At 38.7% G+C, this 17,382-nt stretch overlaps 1 protein-coding gene across 9 annotated transcripts in view; it reads left to right on the top strand.

Annotated features, from left to right (window-relative positions):
* Window positions 1–17,382, top strand: part of tcf12 (transcription factor 12) — a 330,257-nt gene that overhangs the window by 263,934 nt on the left and 48,941 nt on the right. For 6 of the 9 annotated variants that reach the window (XM_043677463.1, XM_043677468.1, XM_043677462.1 and 3 more), the window contains 2 exons: window positions 6,811–6,881; window positions 14,477–14,548. In XM_043677463.1, the coding sequence (XP_043533398.1) occupies window positions 6,811–6,881; window positions 14,477–14,548 (143 nt within the window). The remainder of the gene's footprint in view (window positions 1–6,810; window positions 6,882–14,476; window positions 14,549–17,382) is intronic. The other 3 variants (XM_043677467.1, XM_043677466.1, XM_043677471.1) reach the window with 1 other exon arrangement.

Raw genomic sequence — 17,382 nt, 5'->3', positions numbered from 1 at the left:
GGGGTGGGGCCAGTGTAGTTGTGGAAGATGGATTGTTCCACATATCCTACGAAGAGGCAGGCATAGCTGGGGCCCATGCGGGTGCCCATGGCTACTCCTTTTGTTTGGAGGAAGTGGGAGGATTGGAAAGAGAAGTTGTTCAGGGTGAGGGCCAGTTCAGTTAGTCGAAGTTTTTTTTTGTGGCTAGTTGGTGTTCGCTTTGGCTAGTTTTCTGTCTGTTTGTCCAATGCAGTGTTTGTTACAGTCCTTACACTGTATTTTGTAAATGACATTAGTTTTGCTTGTTGTCTGTGTAGGGTCTTTCAAGTTCATTAGCTGCTGTTTTAGTGTGTTGGTGGGTTTGTGGGCTACCATGATGCCTAGGGGTCTGAGTAGTCTGGCTAGTCTTAATTAAGGTTTTCAGATAGCAAATTAAATATATTGATTGTATAAAGGTAAAAGTTGAAACAAAAATAGAGTTAAAATTGTTTTTAATTGTTTCTGGATTTTATGCTTGTGCTGCTATTTGGCAGTCCATAAACAATATCCCTCTCATGTTTTTCTCATGATTGCTTTTACCATAATCTTTTTCTGTGTTGTTGCGTGTGCACAGGAATCAGTTCTGCATAGTCTGGCTGGTACTTCAGATTGCTGTGTGGCTGCACAACGTAGAGAGAGAAAACAAAAATTGCGAGAAAAAGTCAGCAGGTCTGGCACCATCTGTAGAAAGAAATCAGAGTCAACATTTCCGGTCCAGTGATCCACTTTCAACAGAGAATTACATTTTGAGTGCAGTAAAGATGCTTAACAGTAATTAGTTGTTAACCCAGTAATTGCTTGGTAGTACAGATTGTGAGTATTGTTGAAAAAGTCACATTTGGTCAAAGCTTTTTATCTTGCACTGTTTAGGACAAGTTGCAAAGATACATGTTCAAAAGAAAACCCACCATGTACATGTATACTATATTAGAGGAACATGCTTTTTTATTTGTCAAGTGGAGTCTGGTAGAGGCATTGTCATGAAGAATGTACAAGTTATTGATAGGCTGTTAACTGCCATGCTTAAGTTTAAATCTTAAATCAGGTATGTTGTCTCAGATTGATCAAAGCATTATGCCAGAAATGAACCAGCAAAGGGCGGTCACCTATTTTGTTGAGTTGGAACAAGCTCAGTGCATCTAGATATTCATCCTGACCACAAAGAATCTTCATATTATTTTTGTAGTTTCCAGTAGCCACAAATGAGCCACATGCTTGTGAGCCTGACTGACAATTCTAAATTGGTTGTCAGCATAATTCTTTGTGCATACAGGGTTATCCAGCACATGTTGTCCAGTTGCGGAACCACTTATGATATTGGGCACTATGTTATAAGTTTTACAAGCATGTGCTGGTTAGTAACCATCAGTGCCTGTTATTGTCAACCGCTGAAGGTTGGTGTACCACATCACTCATTTGTGAAGAAGGGCTTATGCCCGAAACGTCGATTCTCCTGTTCCCTGGATGCTGCCCGATCTGCTGCGCCTTTCCAGCAACACATTTCCAGCTCTGATCTCCAGCATCTGCAGACCTCACTTTCTCCTCACTCATTTGTGTACACAAATACACAATAGTCATTAATTGGTACATTTGCCATAGCAACACCTGTACCAATCAGTCCACTTGCCAACCAATCAGCAGTCTCTTCTCATACAGTAAAAAAGTTAGTTTTCCTCCTAAATTAGCATTCTTGGAAATTATCCTGATGAGTGAAAGACAAAAACTTCAAGAACGTGTTCTTGTTTTGACAGTCCTCAAATTGATTGTTAGTAGATTAGATTACTTACTTACTGTGTGGAAACAGGCCCTTCGGCCCAACAAGTCACACCGACCCTCCAAAGAGCAACCCACCTAGACCCATTCCCCTACATTTACCCCTTCACCTAACACTACGGGCAATTTAGCATGGCCAATTCACCTAACCTGCACATTTTTGGACTGTGGGAGGAAACCGGAGCACCCGGAAGAAACCCACGCAGACACAGGGAGAATGTGCAAACTCCACACAGACAGTTGCCTGAGGCAGGAATTGAACCCGGGTCTCTGGCGCTGTGAGGCAGCAGTGCTGACCACTGTGCCACCGTGCCGCCCACTAGTACCTCTGAATAAACGTAGTTCCATCTTATTCAGTAAGATGTAACTTTTTCCAAGGTTTTTTTAAGTGAAATTAACAGTTTAAGGTGGGTTCAAAACAAAACATTTTGAAAACACTCACCAGGTCTGGTAGCTTCTGTGGAAAATGAAACATAGTTAAGTATTCATTTTATGAGAGTGAAGGCTGTGTTTTTACCTCTGCAGCACACACTATGTGAGAGTGTTGACACTCTGATAACAGTGTATGAATATCTGTATCACTCTGGGCATATCTGAACTTCTGATGTTGCTTTCAATTTCAGCCAGAGAATGATTCTTAATACTGACAGTTTCACTATTAATCTATAGCAAAATCTAGGATCATTTAATTTAAAGTGCAGAGACCTGTGGGGATTTGAACATTTCATTTGAAGTGGCATTTGATTTGTCAAACATACTTTAGAAGTATTTATCAAAGGAACGTTGATTTAACATAATAGAGTCATACAGCATGGAAACAGACCCTTCAATCCAACCAATCTATGCCGACCATAATCCCAAACTAAATTTGACGCATAGCCCTCCAAACATTTCTTGTTTATGTACTTACCTAAATGTCCTATAAACATTGTAATTGTACCCCCATCCACCATTTCCATACTCTTCACCCCTTAAAAATAAATCCCTAGTCTTGAAATTCCCCACTCTAGGGAAAAGACATCTGCCATTCACCTTATCTATACCCCTCATGATTTTATAAACCTCTATAAGAAGACTCTCAAGCTCATACACTTCAGTGAAAAATGTCCCAGCCTATCCAGCCTCTCTTTATAACTCAAGTCTTCCATTCCCAGCAACATCCTGGTAAATCTCTCTGAACCCTTTCTCCAGCTTTATAATATAATATAATATAAGAGGACACACTACTTCAGAAGAGGCCCTCACCAAAGTCCTGTAAATCCTCAGCCTAATATCCCAACTCCTTTATTCAAAGGTCTGAGCAATGAAGGCAAGCATGCTAAATGCCTTCTTGACCATCTTATTTATCTGTGATGCAAACTTCAATGAATTGTATATCTGAACCCCAAGGTGTCTCTGTTCTGCAACACTGCTCAAGGCCCTACTTTTAATTGTACAAGTCTTATATTACAGTTTGGAAAACCAAAGCTCTCACATTTATCCAAATTAAACTCTATTTGGCATTCTTCAGCATTTTTGACCCAATTGATCAAGGTCTCTTTGTTATCTTAGATAACGTTCTTCGCTGTCCATTATACCACCAATCTTGGTGTCGTCAGCAAACTTATTGATCATGCTTTCTATGTTCTCATCTAAATCATTTATGTAGATGACAAACAAAAGTGGACTCTGCACCGATCCCTGTGGAACACCGCTGATCACAGTACAAAAATACAACCCTGCTCTACCACATTCTGTCTCCTGTTGTTAAGCCAATTTCGTATCCAATTGGCAAGCTCAACCTGAATCCCATGTGAGCTAACTTTACTAATTAGTCTACCATATGGAACCCTGTTAAAGGCTTTACTGAAGTTCAAGTAAACAATGTCTACTACTCTGCCCTCGTCAGTCTTCTTGGTTACTTCTTCAAAAACCTCAATCAGGTTTGTGAGACATGACTCCCCACTCTCAAAACTAGCTAACTAGCCCTAATCATTCTTTGCCTCTCCAAATGCATATAAATCCTGTCTTTCAGAATTTTACTTCCAACCACTTGGGCCAACGCTGAAGCCAGACTGAAAGATCTGTAGTTCCCAGACATCTCCTTACTTCTCTTAAACAAAGGCACAACATCACCCATAGATATAGGTGATACAAATATTTCTGCAATGAGCCCCACAATTCCCTCCCTAATCTCCCACTAGATCTGGTTCTGGAGATTTATTATATTTTCTAACACTTCCAGTACTTCCTCTTATGTAATGTGAACTGTTTTCAGAACATCACTATTTATTTCCCTGAATACTCTTGCCTCCACTTATTTCTGCACAGTAAAAACCAATGCAAAATATTCATATAATGTCACTCCCATCTCCTGAGATTCAACACAAAGGTGACGTCTTTGATCTTTAAGGGGCCATAATCTCTCTTTAGTTGTTCTCTTGCTCTTAATGTACTTGTGGAATCTCTTTGGATTATCTTTCATCTTATTTGCCAAGACTATCTCATTGTCTTTTTGCCTTCTTGATCTCCATCTCAAAAATTCCCCTGCGCTCTTTATGCTGTTAAGAGATTCATTTGAACTCACTTGTTTATATTGAACATATGATTCGTTTTTATACTTGACCAGAACCTCAATATCTTTATTCATCCATTGTTCTCTAACCTTACCTTTTAATCGATCAGAAACATAATGACTCTGAATTCTCATTATTACATTTTTGAAAGCCTCCCACTTATCAGACATTCTATTATTCGCGAACAGCCTACTCCAATTAATTTTTTAAAGTTCTTGTTTCATACCATTAAAATTTGTCTTACTCCAATTCAAAAACATGTATTTTATGGAACGCTTATCTTTTTCCATAACTATTTTAAAACAAATAGGATTATGATCACTAGACCCAAAGTGTTTTTTGAAATAGCCACCTTCATGAAGATAACATCTTTAAAATATGGAAAATTTGATTTGGAAATATTTAAACTCATGTCATTAACTTGCAAACCCAAGATTATTAATTTTAACTTTAAATAAGTTCACCCTATCTGAGCAGGGACTGGCATCTGTCGTTAAGTCTAGCTTGCTTCTAGAATGAGAGGTCAGAGTTTTAAGATAAAGGATAGCAGATTTAAAGCCGAAATGAGAAATTACTTCTCTCAAAGAATTGAGAATCTGTGGAATTTGCCATGTCACAGTGCAGTGGTTGCTGGGACTTTGAGTAAATGTAAAGGAGGAGATTGACAGGTTTTAATTAGTTGTGGTTTGAAGGGGTATGGAGAGCAGAAAAGTGGAGTGAATCCCAAATAAAATCAATCGTGATCGTACCAAATGGCGAAGCAGGCTCAAGGGGTTGAGTTGCCTATTCCTGTTTCTAGATCTTAGGTTCTTACTCCTCTATTCCTGTTTTTATTTTCAGTGGAACTGAATTTTCATTCCGCAAGTACACTTCTCCTCTTAATGGAACTCTTTGTTTCATAAATCCTCATTTGAGAGGGAACCCTTCTGACTTGATTAAGGGCTTGACTTCAACATTTGTAACAACTGATGCTAAAGCATGGAAATATTTGGAATCCCTGAGGCTCAGATTATCTCTGTCTGAGCCTTGGACTTAATCCCTCCCAATATTTTCATTACCTGTAGAGTTAACATTGAATTGCTGTACAAGATGTGTCCTACAAGTGTGCATGCTCAGCTTTCTGAGCAAACCATAAAAATACAATGAACAGCTTGATCTGGTGTCAGTTGGGGTAATATTGAAAATTTATACCATTGAAGGAATGATTTGAGTGCCATTTTAAAAGTCTGTTTATTGTGGTATAAGAAATGCAAAACTTGCGCCCACACCTCCCCCCTCACTTCCCTCCAAGGCACCAAGGGATCCTTCCATATCCATCAGAAATTCACCTGCACCTCCATACACATCATTTACTGTATCCGCTGCACCCGATGTGGCCTCCTATACATTGGGGAGACAGGCCGCCTACTTTCGGAATGTTTCCGAGAACACCTCTGGGAACCCCCCACAACCAACCCAACCGCCCGTGGCTGAACACTTTAAATTCCCCTCCCACTCCACCAAGGACATGCAGGTCCTTGGCCTCCTCCATCGCCAGACCATGGCAACTTCCCGACCTCTCCGCCCCCACCTCCTCTTCGGCCTATCACCCTCACCTTAACCTCCTTCCACCTATCGCATTCCCAATGCCCCTCCCCCAAGTCCCTCCTCCCTACCTTTTATCTTAGCCTGCTTGGCACACCTTCCTTATTCCTGAAGAAAGGCTTATGCCCGAAACATCGATTCTTCTGCTCCTTGGATGCTGCCTGCTGCGCTTTTCCAGTAACACATTTTTCAGCTCTGTATCTGAATAGCTAACAGTACTCTTCAGGCTTATGCCAATATTCATGACAGCCTGCTATTCCGAAGGAAGTTCAGATTTTGAACATGGAATCTAACTTGGAACAGTTTACTTCTGCTACTGTAACTTGTCAGTGATTTTTTTTTTGTTGTGTTGGTATAAAATAAATCTGAGTATGATGCAAAATATCGATACTTTTCCAATGGAACCTTTTAATGTTAGCAATTCATGTTTGCCAGTATCTGGATATGGAGCATGCTCCGAATGGAATTATTCAAGACTCTAACTGGTAGAACCCCAAACAGTGTATATGTTTAGATGCATTTTTAAATAATCAGTTTTTACGGCGGTGTTGCTCAGGTAATTTGGATTTGTATACATCTATGTTTATTGATGAGCAATGGTGGTCCAGTCTAACCATCTGTTATACATTTCAGATATTTAAGTGAAATGTCATGCTTTTTAGGGATTTGTGTTTTCATAATTGTTCAAAGATTTCAAAATGATAGGCTTAACTTATCTGAATAATTGGCTTGTTCTTTGGAAATACATGAGCCTTGATTGTTTGAACATTTGCCAAATAGAAGCACATTATCCCCGTTGTATGTTGAAAATTATTAAGCTTGTTAATTCACTCAGCTGAATATTAAGTTAATGGCTTCCTTTGGGTCTGTCTTTGTACAGGTGCTAACCAGTGGTCGAGACCAGGAGGGACTCCATCGTCTCCTAGCTATGAAAACTCCCTTCACTCACTGGTGAGGCAGACCAGAACTTCTGCTGTCTTTCTGCTGTATTATGATTTTAATTTGGAAAGTTATCCATCTGATAAATAGCTATGCTGTTTGGGGAAAAAAATGTTTTTAGCAGTTTCCATAAGAACATTTGATTTAAAGAAAGTGAAGAATAGAGGAAATGAAGACTATATTTCTGTTCTTTATTTGTCAATTTACTCTTCAGACTTGCATAGTGTATTTGCTGTTCTCTATTTTAAAGACGGTAGAGTTAGTGCTGATCTGTTAAGTCAGTGGACAGGTAGTTAAAGCAGTTAAGAAGACATGAGATGCTTCCCTTTATTAACCAAAGCATAAGATTTAAGAGCAAGGAAGTCATGCTGGGTCTGTATAAAATGTTTGTTTGACCAGCTAGAGTGTGTGGCTCTAGAATCCAGTTATAGATGAGATATGATTGCAGTGGAGAGAGTACAGAGGACATTTACTAGGATGTTGCCTGGGCTAGTGAGTCTTAGTAATGAGGAGAGATTAGATAGACTGGTTGTTTTCCTTGGAGCAGAGGAGATTGAGAGGGCTATGACTGAGATGCATAATGTTACGAGGGGAATAGATAGGGTATACAGGAATTAATTTTTTCCCTTTGTAGAAGGGTCAATGATCAGGGACATAGACTTAAGGAAAGGGCAAGAAGTTTAGAGAGCATGAGAGGAAAAATGTTTTCACTTCGAGGGTGGAGGCAATCTGGAACTCTCTGCCTGTTAGGGTGGTAGAGGCAGAAATACTCGTAACATTTAAGAAGCATGAAAACATATGCTTGTGATGCCACAGCATACAAGGCTATATATAGGCCAGGTGATCAAAAATGAGATGAGACTAGTTAGGTGGTGGTTTTTGACTGGACCAGATTTGTTGTAGACCTCTATGTTTCTATATCCCTTTTTGATTTATTTTCTTCAAATGTCTACCTAAGTTTGTTTTGAAATTATTGAGCATCTTGCTACCACAACATTTGTAGACAGTGAGCTCTAGATCAATGCTACTTATGTGAAAAGAACGCATCATACTGACATTGCTCCTGTATTTCTTGCCCAAAGCCTTCAATCTATATCTGCTCCTCCTTGTAACATTAAGTTAATGGGAGAGATTTTTTTTATTAACTTGGACTAAACCTACCATAATCTTGTGCACTTTGTGATCTCTTCTCAACCTCTTTTGCTTCAAGGGGTACAAAGTAGCTTCTTCAGTATAATTCTACAGCCAGAATCCCTCATGCTGGAACAATTCTGATAACCACCTCTGCAAACCCTTAAAGATCTTCATAGCCCTCTTGAAATGTGGTGACTAGAACTGGGCAGTTCTCATGTTGTGGCAAAACAAAAGCTTTATAAAAGTTCAGAATAACTTTCCTTTAGAACTCAATACCTTTATTTATGAAGTGCTAAATCTCACGTGCTTTCTGATTGCTCTCAATGTTTCCTTCCAAATTCAGATATTTTTCAAAGGAATCCCCCCAAGGTCCTTAAGTATGTTCTGTTTTTCCCTCTTCCTTCTCCCAAGATGCATCACTTCTCACTTCCCTCTATGAAATTGCATTGCCATTCTGATAGATCCCATTTTCACTGTTGGTATACCTTGAAATGTAGTATCTTCAATAAATTTCGAAATTTTACTCTTGTTCAAATCACTGTGTATCAAAAAACATAGAGATCCCAGTACTGACCCTTGGAATACTATTGTCTATCAGATTCCAGTTTGAAAGCAACAACTATTTACTGTAATTTATTGTTTTGTCTTTAAACCATTTTCTTTAATCGTTTCTGGTAATGACCTCCTATTTCATAACATTCAGTTTTATTAACCAACCATTAATGTGACATTTTGTAAAATGCTTTATTAATATTCATATAGACAACATCCACTGCACTCCCTCCACAACCTTCTGTTATTTAATAGAAAATTAAAAATTTTGTTAGATTAGGTAACATAATCTGCTTTTACAAAACCATACCACCTCTTAATTAATTCAAACCTCTTGATGTACCTATTAATTATTTACTTGATTATTGTTCCTGAAACCTAATTTAATACTGATGTTAAACTGAATGACCTGTAGTTACCAGGAATGTTTTTGCACCCTTCTTGAACGAGAGTGTAGGAATGTCCTTGCACCCTTTGTTGAATGAGAGTGTAGGAATGTCCTTGCACCCTTTGTTGAATGAGAGAGTAGGAATGTTCTTGCACCCTTTGTTGAATGAGAGAGTAGGAATGTTCTTGCACCCTTTGTTGAATGAGAGACAAAAGAATAGGAACAAGACCAGGCTGTTCGGCTCCTCAAACATGCTCCAGCATTCACTAGAATCATAGCTGATCCAACATTGCTCATGTGTGTTCCTGCACTTTCTCTGTAACTCTTGACTCCCTTACTGATCAAGAATCAATCCATCTCAGCCTTAAAAGTACACAAGGACTGTGTCCTCTTAGTTGTCAGTGGCAAGGAGTTCCAAAGATTCTCGACCCTTGAAGAGAAGAAATTCCTCCTTGTCCCAGTCTCGCCTCTCATTACCCCAATAAGTGGAGTCCCAACCTGTTTAGCCTTTTCTCTTAAGACCATCCCTCCATACAGGGGTCATGATTTGTCAATCACCTGATGAAGGAGCGGCGCTCTGAAAGCTATTGTGCTTCCAATTAAACCTGTTGGACTATAACCTGGTGTTGTGTGATTTTTAACTTCATACAGGGGATCATCTTCGCAACCTTCTCTGAAATGCCTCCAATGAAATTATATCTTTCCTTAAGTAAGGGGACCAAAACTACTGATGTGGTCTCACCAGCACCTTGTACAGTTGCAGTCAGACGTCTCCAACCCTTTTGAAATAAAGGCCAACATTCAACTAATCTTCCTGATCACCTCCCGCACCTGTGTGCTAGTTTTCTGTGTCTTGTGTACCCCCAAGTCCTTTGTATTCTAATTTCCTGCAGTTTCTCTCCACTTATATAGTTGTTCTTTTGTTCTCCCTTCCAAAATGAGCAAGTTCACATTATACTCCATATGCCAACATTTTGGTTTCTTAACCTATCTCAATATCTCTGTAAACTCTTTGTATCCATCTCATAGTCTCCCTTTCCGCCAATTTTAATGTAGTTTGCAAATTTAGCTACAGCACATTCACTTTCTTCCTCCAAGTGATTAATGTATATCGTAAACAATTGTGGTCCCACACTGATTCGTGTATAACCCCAACCTGAAAAAGAATTCCTTGCTCTGACTCACTATATCCTAACCATGAGCCAGTTCTCTTTCACGGTCAATGTATTATCTCCAGCGCTGTGGCCTTTTATCTTATGACTTAACATTTTGTGAGGTACCTTTTGAGATATTTGGTTTACAGTAGATGTTAATCTTCCCCTCTCTTTTGAAAAAAATATATGTGCACTTTAAATTTCATGTAAACAATAATTTGATGCTGGGTATTTTATGTTATCTATGTTTCAGATTGAAAATTAGTTCATTTTTTTAACATGCTTTCAGTAAAAATGACAAAAGGAAATTCTGGAATCTTAAATATTTCCTCGGTAAAAATAACTGCATACTTTTTTTGATATATAATTTGAATTTTTACTTTAAATGATCACTTTTAAAACAAGTTGCTAAAATGTTTGCTTCTGTCAGAACTCCAGCAGTCTTGAATTAGTCCAGGAGCAAACCTTCTGGCTGATTCTCAGTTGGGCAATTTTGTTTCAAATGATCCTCCTTATAACAATTATTTCAATTTTCCAGTTGTTTAGCTATTTTTACATATTGTTCGATCCCTGTGTTTTTTTATGCAACCTGCTTCTTTAATTGTTGCATCTTCTGATAAAGTTGCCCAATTTTTCCTATTTTAACTTTGAGACTTTCAAGACCACACTGAGGTGGATAAGCAACAGATTTACAAATGAGTTAGGAGTAGGAGTGGGCCGCTAAGCCCTTGAGCTTGCTTTGCTATTCAGTATATTCATGGCTAATTGGATTGTAGCCATGATTGACGTTCTCACCTAGGCTAGGTCCCATCTACATAATCGCACCTGTAAACAGAATAGAGCATGAGATTATGGGACCTTAAGCCATCCTGGTTTTACCACCAGGTGTGGCCATTGCACTCATAGCCTTAAGTCCAAGGGGCACAGACATGAGCACTTCTGACAAACAAATGGTATAGCTATCTGTTGACAGATCTGGCCAGGCCACATGAATCATTGTCACTCTCCTCTGATCATCTTGGAGAGTAAAGGTAACCTTGGCTTCTCTTTTCATAATCAGTAGTCTACCAAAACCCTTCACCACCTTCAATTTCAATAAGTATCTGACCAGGTCAAAGATTTTAACATGTATTTAACTGCTTCTGTTGCTTGCTGCTATTTCTGTTGATCAGCATGTCAAATCCAGGACATTATATTTCTTCATCCTGTATGTGTTTATACAGTACATCATGTTGATATGACTTTTATGGTTGAGCGTGTTCATTTCAGTTGATTGTGGGAAAGAAAAGCAGTATATGAAACTATCTAGAGGAATCCATCTTTGATTACAGGCAATCTGCCCATGCTAGGTACCAGTACCAGAAAATAACTCCAGTTTTTGAAATGTTAACTTATGCATTCTTGCAACAAGTCGTACTGATGAAACTCATTACCTTTGAGGTCATATGGTAGTCCACAAGTTGAGTTTTGCATGTTGTGTGAAGACACATTTTATCAAAGCTTTTCATCTTGTATTCATCAGAATACTTTGCAACAATGCCAGTTCAAGAGGAAAATTAACATTTATACTGCATAAAAAGAGAGTGCTGATTGGTAGACCATGCACTCTGATTGACAGAGAGTCAAACTTACCTAAATCTTTAAAAAAACATGAGATACTAGGATTTCAATCAGTGTAAATTGTTCTTTACAGGGCATCAGAAGTATTGCAGGAATAAAAGGAAATTTTCATGAAGATTTTCATCCTGCACTCAGTCAGGAAATTTTGTAAGAATAGAATTCAAGTCAACCCACCAGGTTTAAAATTTAAACGAAGCCTAGCTGTTAACTGTCAAAGGCACTAATAAGAGTGCATTCTCCATGGAAATACCTCTACTAATCAGACTCCACTTGCCAACCAATCAACATGCTGTTCATGCAGTAAAAATGTTGGCTTTCCCCTTGAATTTCTATTCTTGTGACGTGTCCTGATGAATGCAACACGAACAACTTCCAACAAAATGTATCTTTTCAATAATACCTTTTGGGTTATAAAGAAGAACACTTTAATCTGATTAAAATTACAGTTTGCTATTTTTGGGTGCTCTTTGTAAATGTGACATACTAACAACTTGCACTTATATAGTAGCTTTAATGTTGAGAATAAAACCTTGAGTTGCTCAAAAAAAAGACCCTTGGCCAGTGAAAGAACTCAAGGTTGGATGACCAGACATATTGTTGATGAGATAAATTAAGTAAAGACTTGAAGAAGGAGACTTGACCAGTGTGTCAGATTATTCTTTAGTTTGCAAACCCACAAAATTCAAAAGGGACTTGGTTTTGTCTTTAGTTTTTTTACGTGACTGTGATCATCCTAACAAATGAATTTGGCATAAAAGTCAACAAGTAGGAAAATGCAACCCCACTTACAAATTCCATGGTATAATTCAACGATATGAAGAACTGAACAATGATCAAATCAGAAATCTGGGGTTATTAACATTAACAGTTCTTTCAGTTCAGTGATAGGACACTGCTTTTGTTTTTCATAAGAGGTTTTATAACTGTATTCTTCTCTCCTCTTGAAAGAATTTTCAATGCATCAATTTTACTCCTCTTCTTGTGTGGCTTGGATGCCTATTTTGACATATACAAGTGTTTTGTCATGTAGAGGCAGAAGAGGTGCAATTATCATCATCAAATATTTTTCCCTCAGTCAGTTGGGAATATGATTCAAGTTTAACATTTTTCCAAGACATTTCCCATTCGCCAATCACATGCACTTATCTGGGAATGGGTCAGGACAAGATGATAAAGTATGAATCCATATGAGAAACCCGGCTTCATAATTAGGGAGATTGAGTACAAAAGCATAGAAGTTGGACTGGACCACAATATCACCGGTTAGGCCTTAACTAGAATATTGTGTCCAATTCTGGGCATCAAATAAAGCAAGTATGTCAAGACATTTGAGTTGTAGGAAGATAATTACTCAAACCGTGTCATGGAAGAAGGATCAAAGTTGTGCAGAGAGACTGACGACCTGATTCTGTTCTGATTCACGTTCACAAACCTGGAACATCAGCTCTAATATTCTTTCCAGAAGTGCTTCTAGAACTGTAGACTGGTTTGAGCATTTTGTTTTATTATTGAAGAGCAACAAAGGTTAGAGGGGATCTGATAGAGGTGTAGATGGCAATGAGGGGTTTAGATTGGGTAAGAAAGATGGCACTTTTTCCATTAATAGAGGGGTCAATAACCAGGAGGTGTAGAGTTAAGAGTTAGAAGGCAAGAGGAGAGTTGAGCAGTTTTTCTCACCCAGAAGATGATGAGAGTTTGGAACTCAATGTCTGGGGGTTGTTGAATGAGAACCCTTCATGACATTTATGCAGTGTTTAGATATTCACTTGTGTTGACAAAGCCTCCAGGGCAACAGGCCAAGAGCTGAAAAATGTTATTAGTGCAGTTAGATCTTTGTTGACAGGCAGGGACCCAGAGTTGGATGACCTCCTGTTAACATCTATAGGTCTAAAGAAAGAAGAATGCTAAAAGGCATAATTGTACAGACACTGAACAAAACAACAGAAATGATTGGAAAAACTCAACAAGTTGAGCAGCATCCATGGAGAAACAATTTCATGTTTGATCAGTGACTTTTCATCAGAGCTGTTTTGACAAAAGGTCATCAAGTTGAAATATTAAGAATATTACATCATTCAACTTATTTATTATTCAGCATTCCTACCAAGCCTGGTCTTGATTTCTGGATTGATACCATTTGGGGAATTTTTCCTGATTTAATTTTTTCTAGATATATTTGTTGATACATTCCCTGTCACAGCCTTTTGTACAGTGAACCTGGTGAAGTTCATCTGCTCAGTGATGTTGTATGACACAAATATCTGACAAGCAAACTGCACCTAGTTGATCATCAGAAAATATTATTTGTGTTCTGAGTTTGACATTTAGAAGACTGACTGTGAGTAGATGGGCTTATAAGCACAATGCTTGTGAAAACTCCCTTAATTTTTTTGCCAGGGCATTGGGTATAATCAGAACTTTTCCATATGGAAGCAGAAAAATTATAGTTATTTATTTCAAAAGTGCTAGTTATAAAGAGGCATTTGTAAAGGTGTGAGACCAAATCGCTTCCCCACTATTTCAACAGAGGGATAAAGTGAGTTACAGAATTGGAAAGTAATCTTTACAAGAATGGGGCAATAAAGATTTTGTATATCAGTTGGCTTTGTTTTTAGCAATCGTTGCTGACATTTCTCTTCCATTCCCTAAATACAATTATGTCATTTTAATATGAATTAATTTAACTTGTTGGATTTGCTTAGCTTTTGAAGTGTTTATATTAATGCTTTTTGCTTCTTGTTGTGTCTTGGCTTTACCAGAAAAACCGGGTTGAACAGCAGCTTCATGAGCATTTGCAAGATGCAATGTCTTTCTTAAAGGATGTCTGTGAGGTACTACTTCTCTTTCGACAGTGCATTTCCATTCATGGTTTACTGCTGTAGACCTTTAGACCATCTGCATGAATTACAACAATATCTCGAGCAGTGTGTTTATTCTTGCTTAAATCCATCCTCTGTTTTTATCATTTTATTTTTTAAAAATTCACTCACGGGATGTGTGAATTGTTGGCAAGGCTTGCATCTATTACCCATCCCTCATTTCCCTTCTTGATTAGCTGAAGTCAGTGTGGTGAACATCCTCACACATTGCTGATTTGTAGGCAATTCCAGCCTCGTGACCCAGTGACAACAGAGGAATGGTTATACGTTTTAAGACAGGTTGGTGTGTGACTTGGCACTGGAACTTGAAAGTGGTGTTCCTGTGCATTCTATCTTTGGCCTTCTAAGTGGTAGAGCTTGCTGGTTTGGAAGATACTGCCAAAGAAAAGTTTTTGCAGTGCACATTATAGATGGACATACACTGGTATCCCGGTGGTGGGTAGAGTGAATGTTTAAGGTGGTAATTGTAATGTCAGCCAAGTGGCTGTTTTGTCATCGATAAGACCATAAGAAACAGGAACAGAAGTGGGCTTTTCAGCCCCTTGAGCTTCTCGGCCATTCTGTAGGATTGTGACTGATCTGACATTGCTAATGTCCACTTTCCTGCTCTTTCCCTATAATCTAGAATCTACCAAATTAAATTTCTTGAAACTCTGTTCATCTAAGCAATTGAGGCCAATACATGAAACTACTTACTTGCAGCTTGTAGATGTAGATAAAGCTTTTGGCAATCAGGATATGGGCCACTTGCCACAAAGTACCCAGCCTCTGCCTTGCTTTTGTCACCACAATATCTGTGTCTGAAATCAATGCTGACTGTTAAGATTTAATGACATTGCTGAATGTCAGGTGTTGAGGTTATTCCTTTTTGAAGATGGTTATTACTTGGCACTCTTGGGTCATAAACATTACGTGCCAATTAGCTGAACCTAAATGTTGTCCAGGTCTTACAGCATGCAAACAAGGATCGCTTCATTATTTGGAGTATTGCACATTGTGAAAAGTCCCCTCTTCTGAACTTACAATGAAGCATAAGATATTGATGAAGCAGCTTAAGGTGGTTGGGCCTAGAATATTCTCCTGAGGAATCACTAAAACTGAGTGCTGGGCTCAAATTGTTGTCTTCTAGCATCACAACCTTGGAGTTAGGTATGACTTCGGCCAGTGGAACCTTACCTCCTTACTCTGGATTTACTTAAATTCTACAATTACAAATACATTCATTACTCAGTCCAGTGCTGCTTTAATGTCAAGCATAGTTAGTCTCATCTTACCTCTGGTATTTCTCTCTCTTGTTTGGGCAACAAATGTATAGAGAGTTGGAGCTGGCTGGTCCTGGTGGCAGTCAAGGTGAATGTCTTGCTGCTTGTCAACACCCCTTCCAGTTTTGCAAAGAATTGAAAGTAGATTGATGGGGTCAAAAGTGGCCAGATTAGATTTATCCTGCTTTTTATGGTCAAGATTTCCTGGGCAGTTTTGTATTTTATTGGATAAATGCAGTATTGTAGCTCATTTGTTACAGCTTGGCTAGAGATATTGGTAATTCTGGATCACAAATTTCCAATACTGAATTGGAATGTTGTCAGGATGCATTGATTTTTCCAGTGCCTTCAGGAGTTTCTTGTATTATGTGGAGTGATAAAATGTTTAGAGGGATATGGGCCAAACACAGGCCAATGGGACTAGATTAGTTTGGGAAACTGATTATAAAGTTAGACCAAAGGGTCAGTTTCCGTGCTGTAGGACTCCATAATTGGTGAAGGATTTGTTTTTGTGACAACTCAGACCTCGGGGAGGCAAAACTAGTACATAGGTCTAAAAATGATTGTAAATACTTCAGATTGTCAATTAATTGCCCACCACTCCCCTGTTCATGTTTGGATGTCGCAAGATTGGATATTAATCTGATCCCTTGATTATGATATGGCTCAGCTTTGACACATCTGCTCATTAGCTTGCATGTAACACTATGTTGTAACTTTGCTAGGTTGACATTACACTCGATAAATATTTATGGTTTATTTGTGGTGCTGTTCCTGACCTACACATTCTTCATTCTGTTACTGCTGACAGTCTAATGCATCTCTTGGATGCCCAGATCTGGATGTTAGATTTGTTTTGAATCCATCTCATTTCAGAGAGTTGCATGGTAGAGGGTTCTCTCAGGATGAAGATGGAACTATGCCTGTGCGGTGATCACTGACCGTTGGCAGGAAGATTGATGAGGAAAAGGTCATGTAGGTTTTTCTCCTTGTGTCTGTTCTTGCTGTCTGATGCAGGCCCATTCTGACAGCTTGGTACTTCAGGATTTAACCAGTTTGGCTTGTAATGTTGCTCCTCTCAGATTTTGGGATGGATAGACTTTAAGACCATTTGGAACAGGAGTAGACTGTTGGGTCCCTTCTCAAACCTGCTCTGCCATTCATTAGGATCATGACTGATCTGACATTCCTTATGTCCACTTGACTGCAATTTCTCCATAACGCTTGTTTCCCCTGTTGATCAAGATCAATCTCAGCCTTAAATGTTTACAAGGATGCTGCCCCTACAGCTGTCTGGCAAGAAGTTCTAAAAACACTCAACTCTTTGAAAGAAGAAATTCCTTCTTATTGGTGTCCCAACATTGAAGAACTCCACCCAGAAGATATTCTGTGCTTTTGCTTTCCAAAATAGCATTGACAACAGCGGAGTATTAATTCACCAGCTGAGAGAAGGTGGTGGGTGATCAGGATTTCTTCAAGCCCAGAGTCATTTTTTCAAAATTCCAATGACCACTTGCTCCTAAA

This window comes from Chiloscyllium plagiosum, chromosome 36 (assembly GCF_004010195.1).
Source record: "Chiloscyllium plagiosum isolate BGI_BamShark_2017 chromosome 36, ASM401019v2, whole genome shotgun sequence".
NCBI lineage: Eukaryota > Metazoa > Chordata > Chondrichthyes > Orectolobiformes > Hemiscylliidae > Chiloscyllium > Chiloscyllium plagiosum.
Note: the sequence above shows the minus strand (reverse complement) of the source record. Positions and strands in the feature narration are given on the sequence as shown.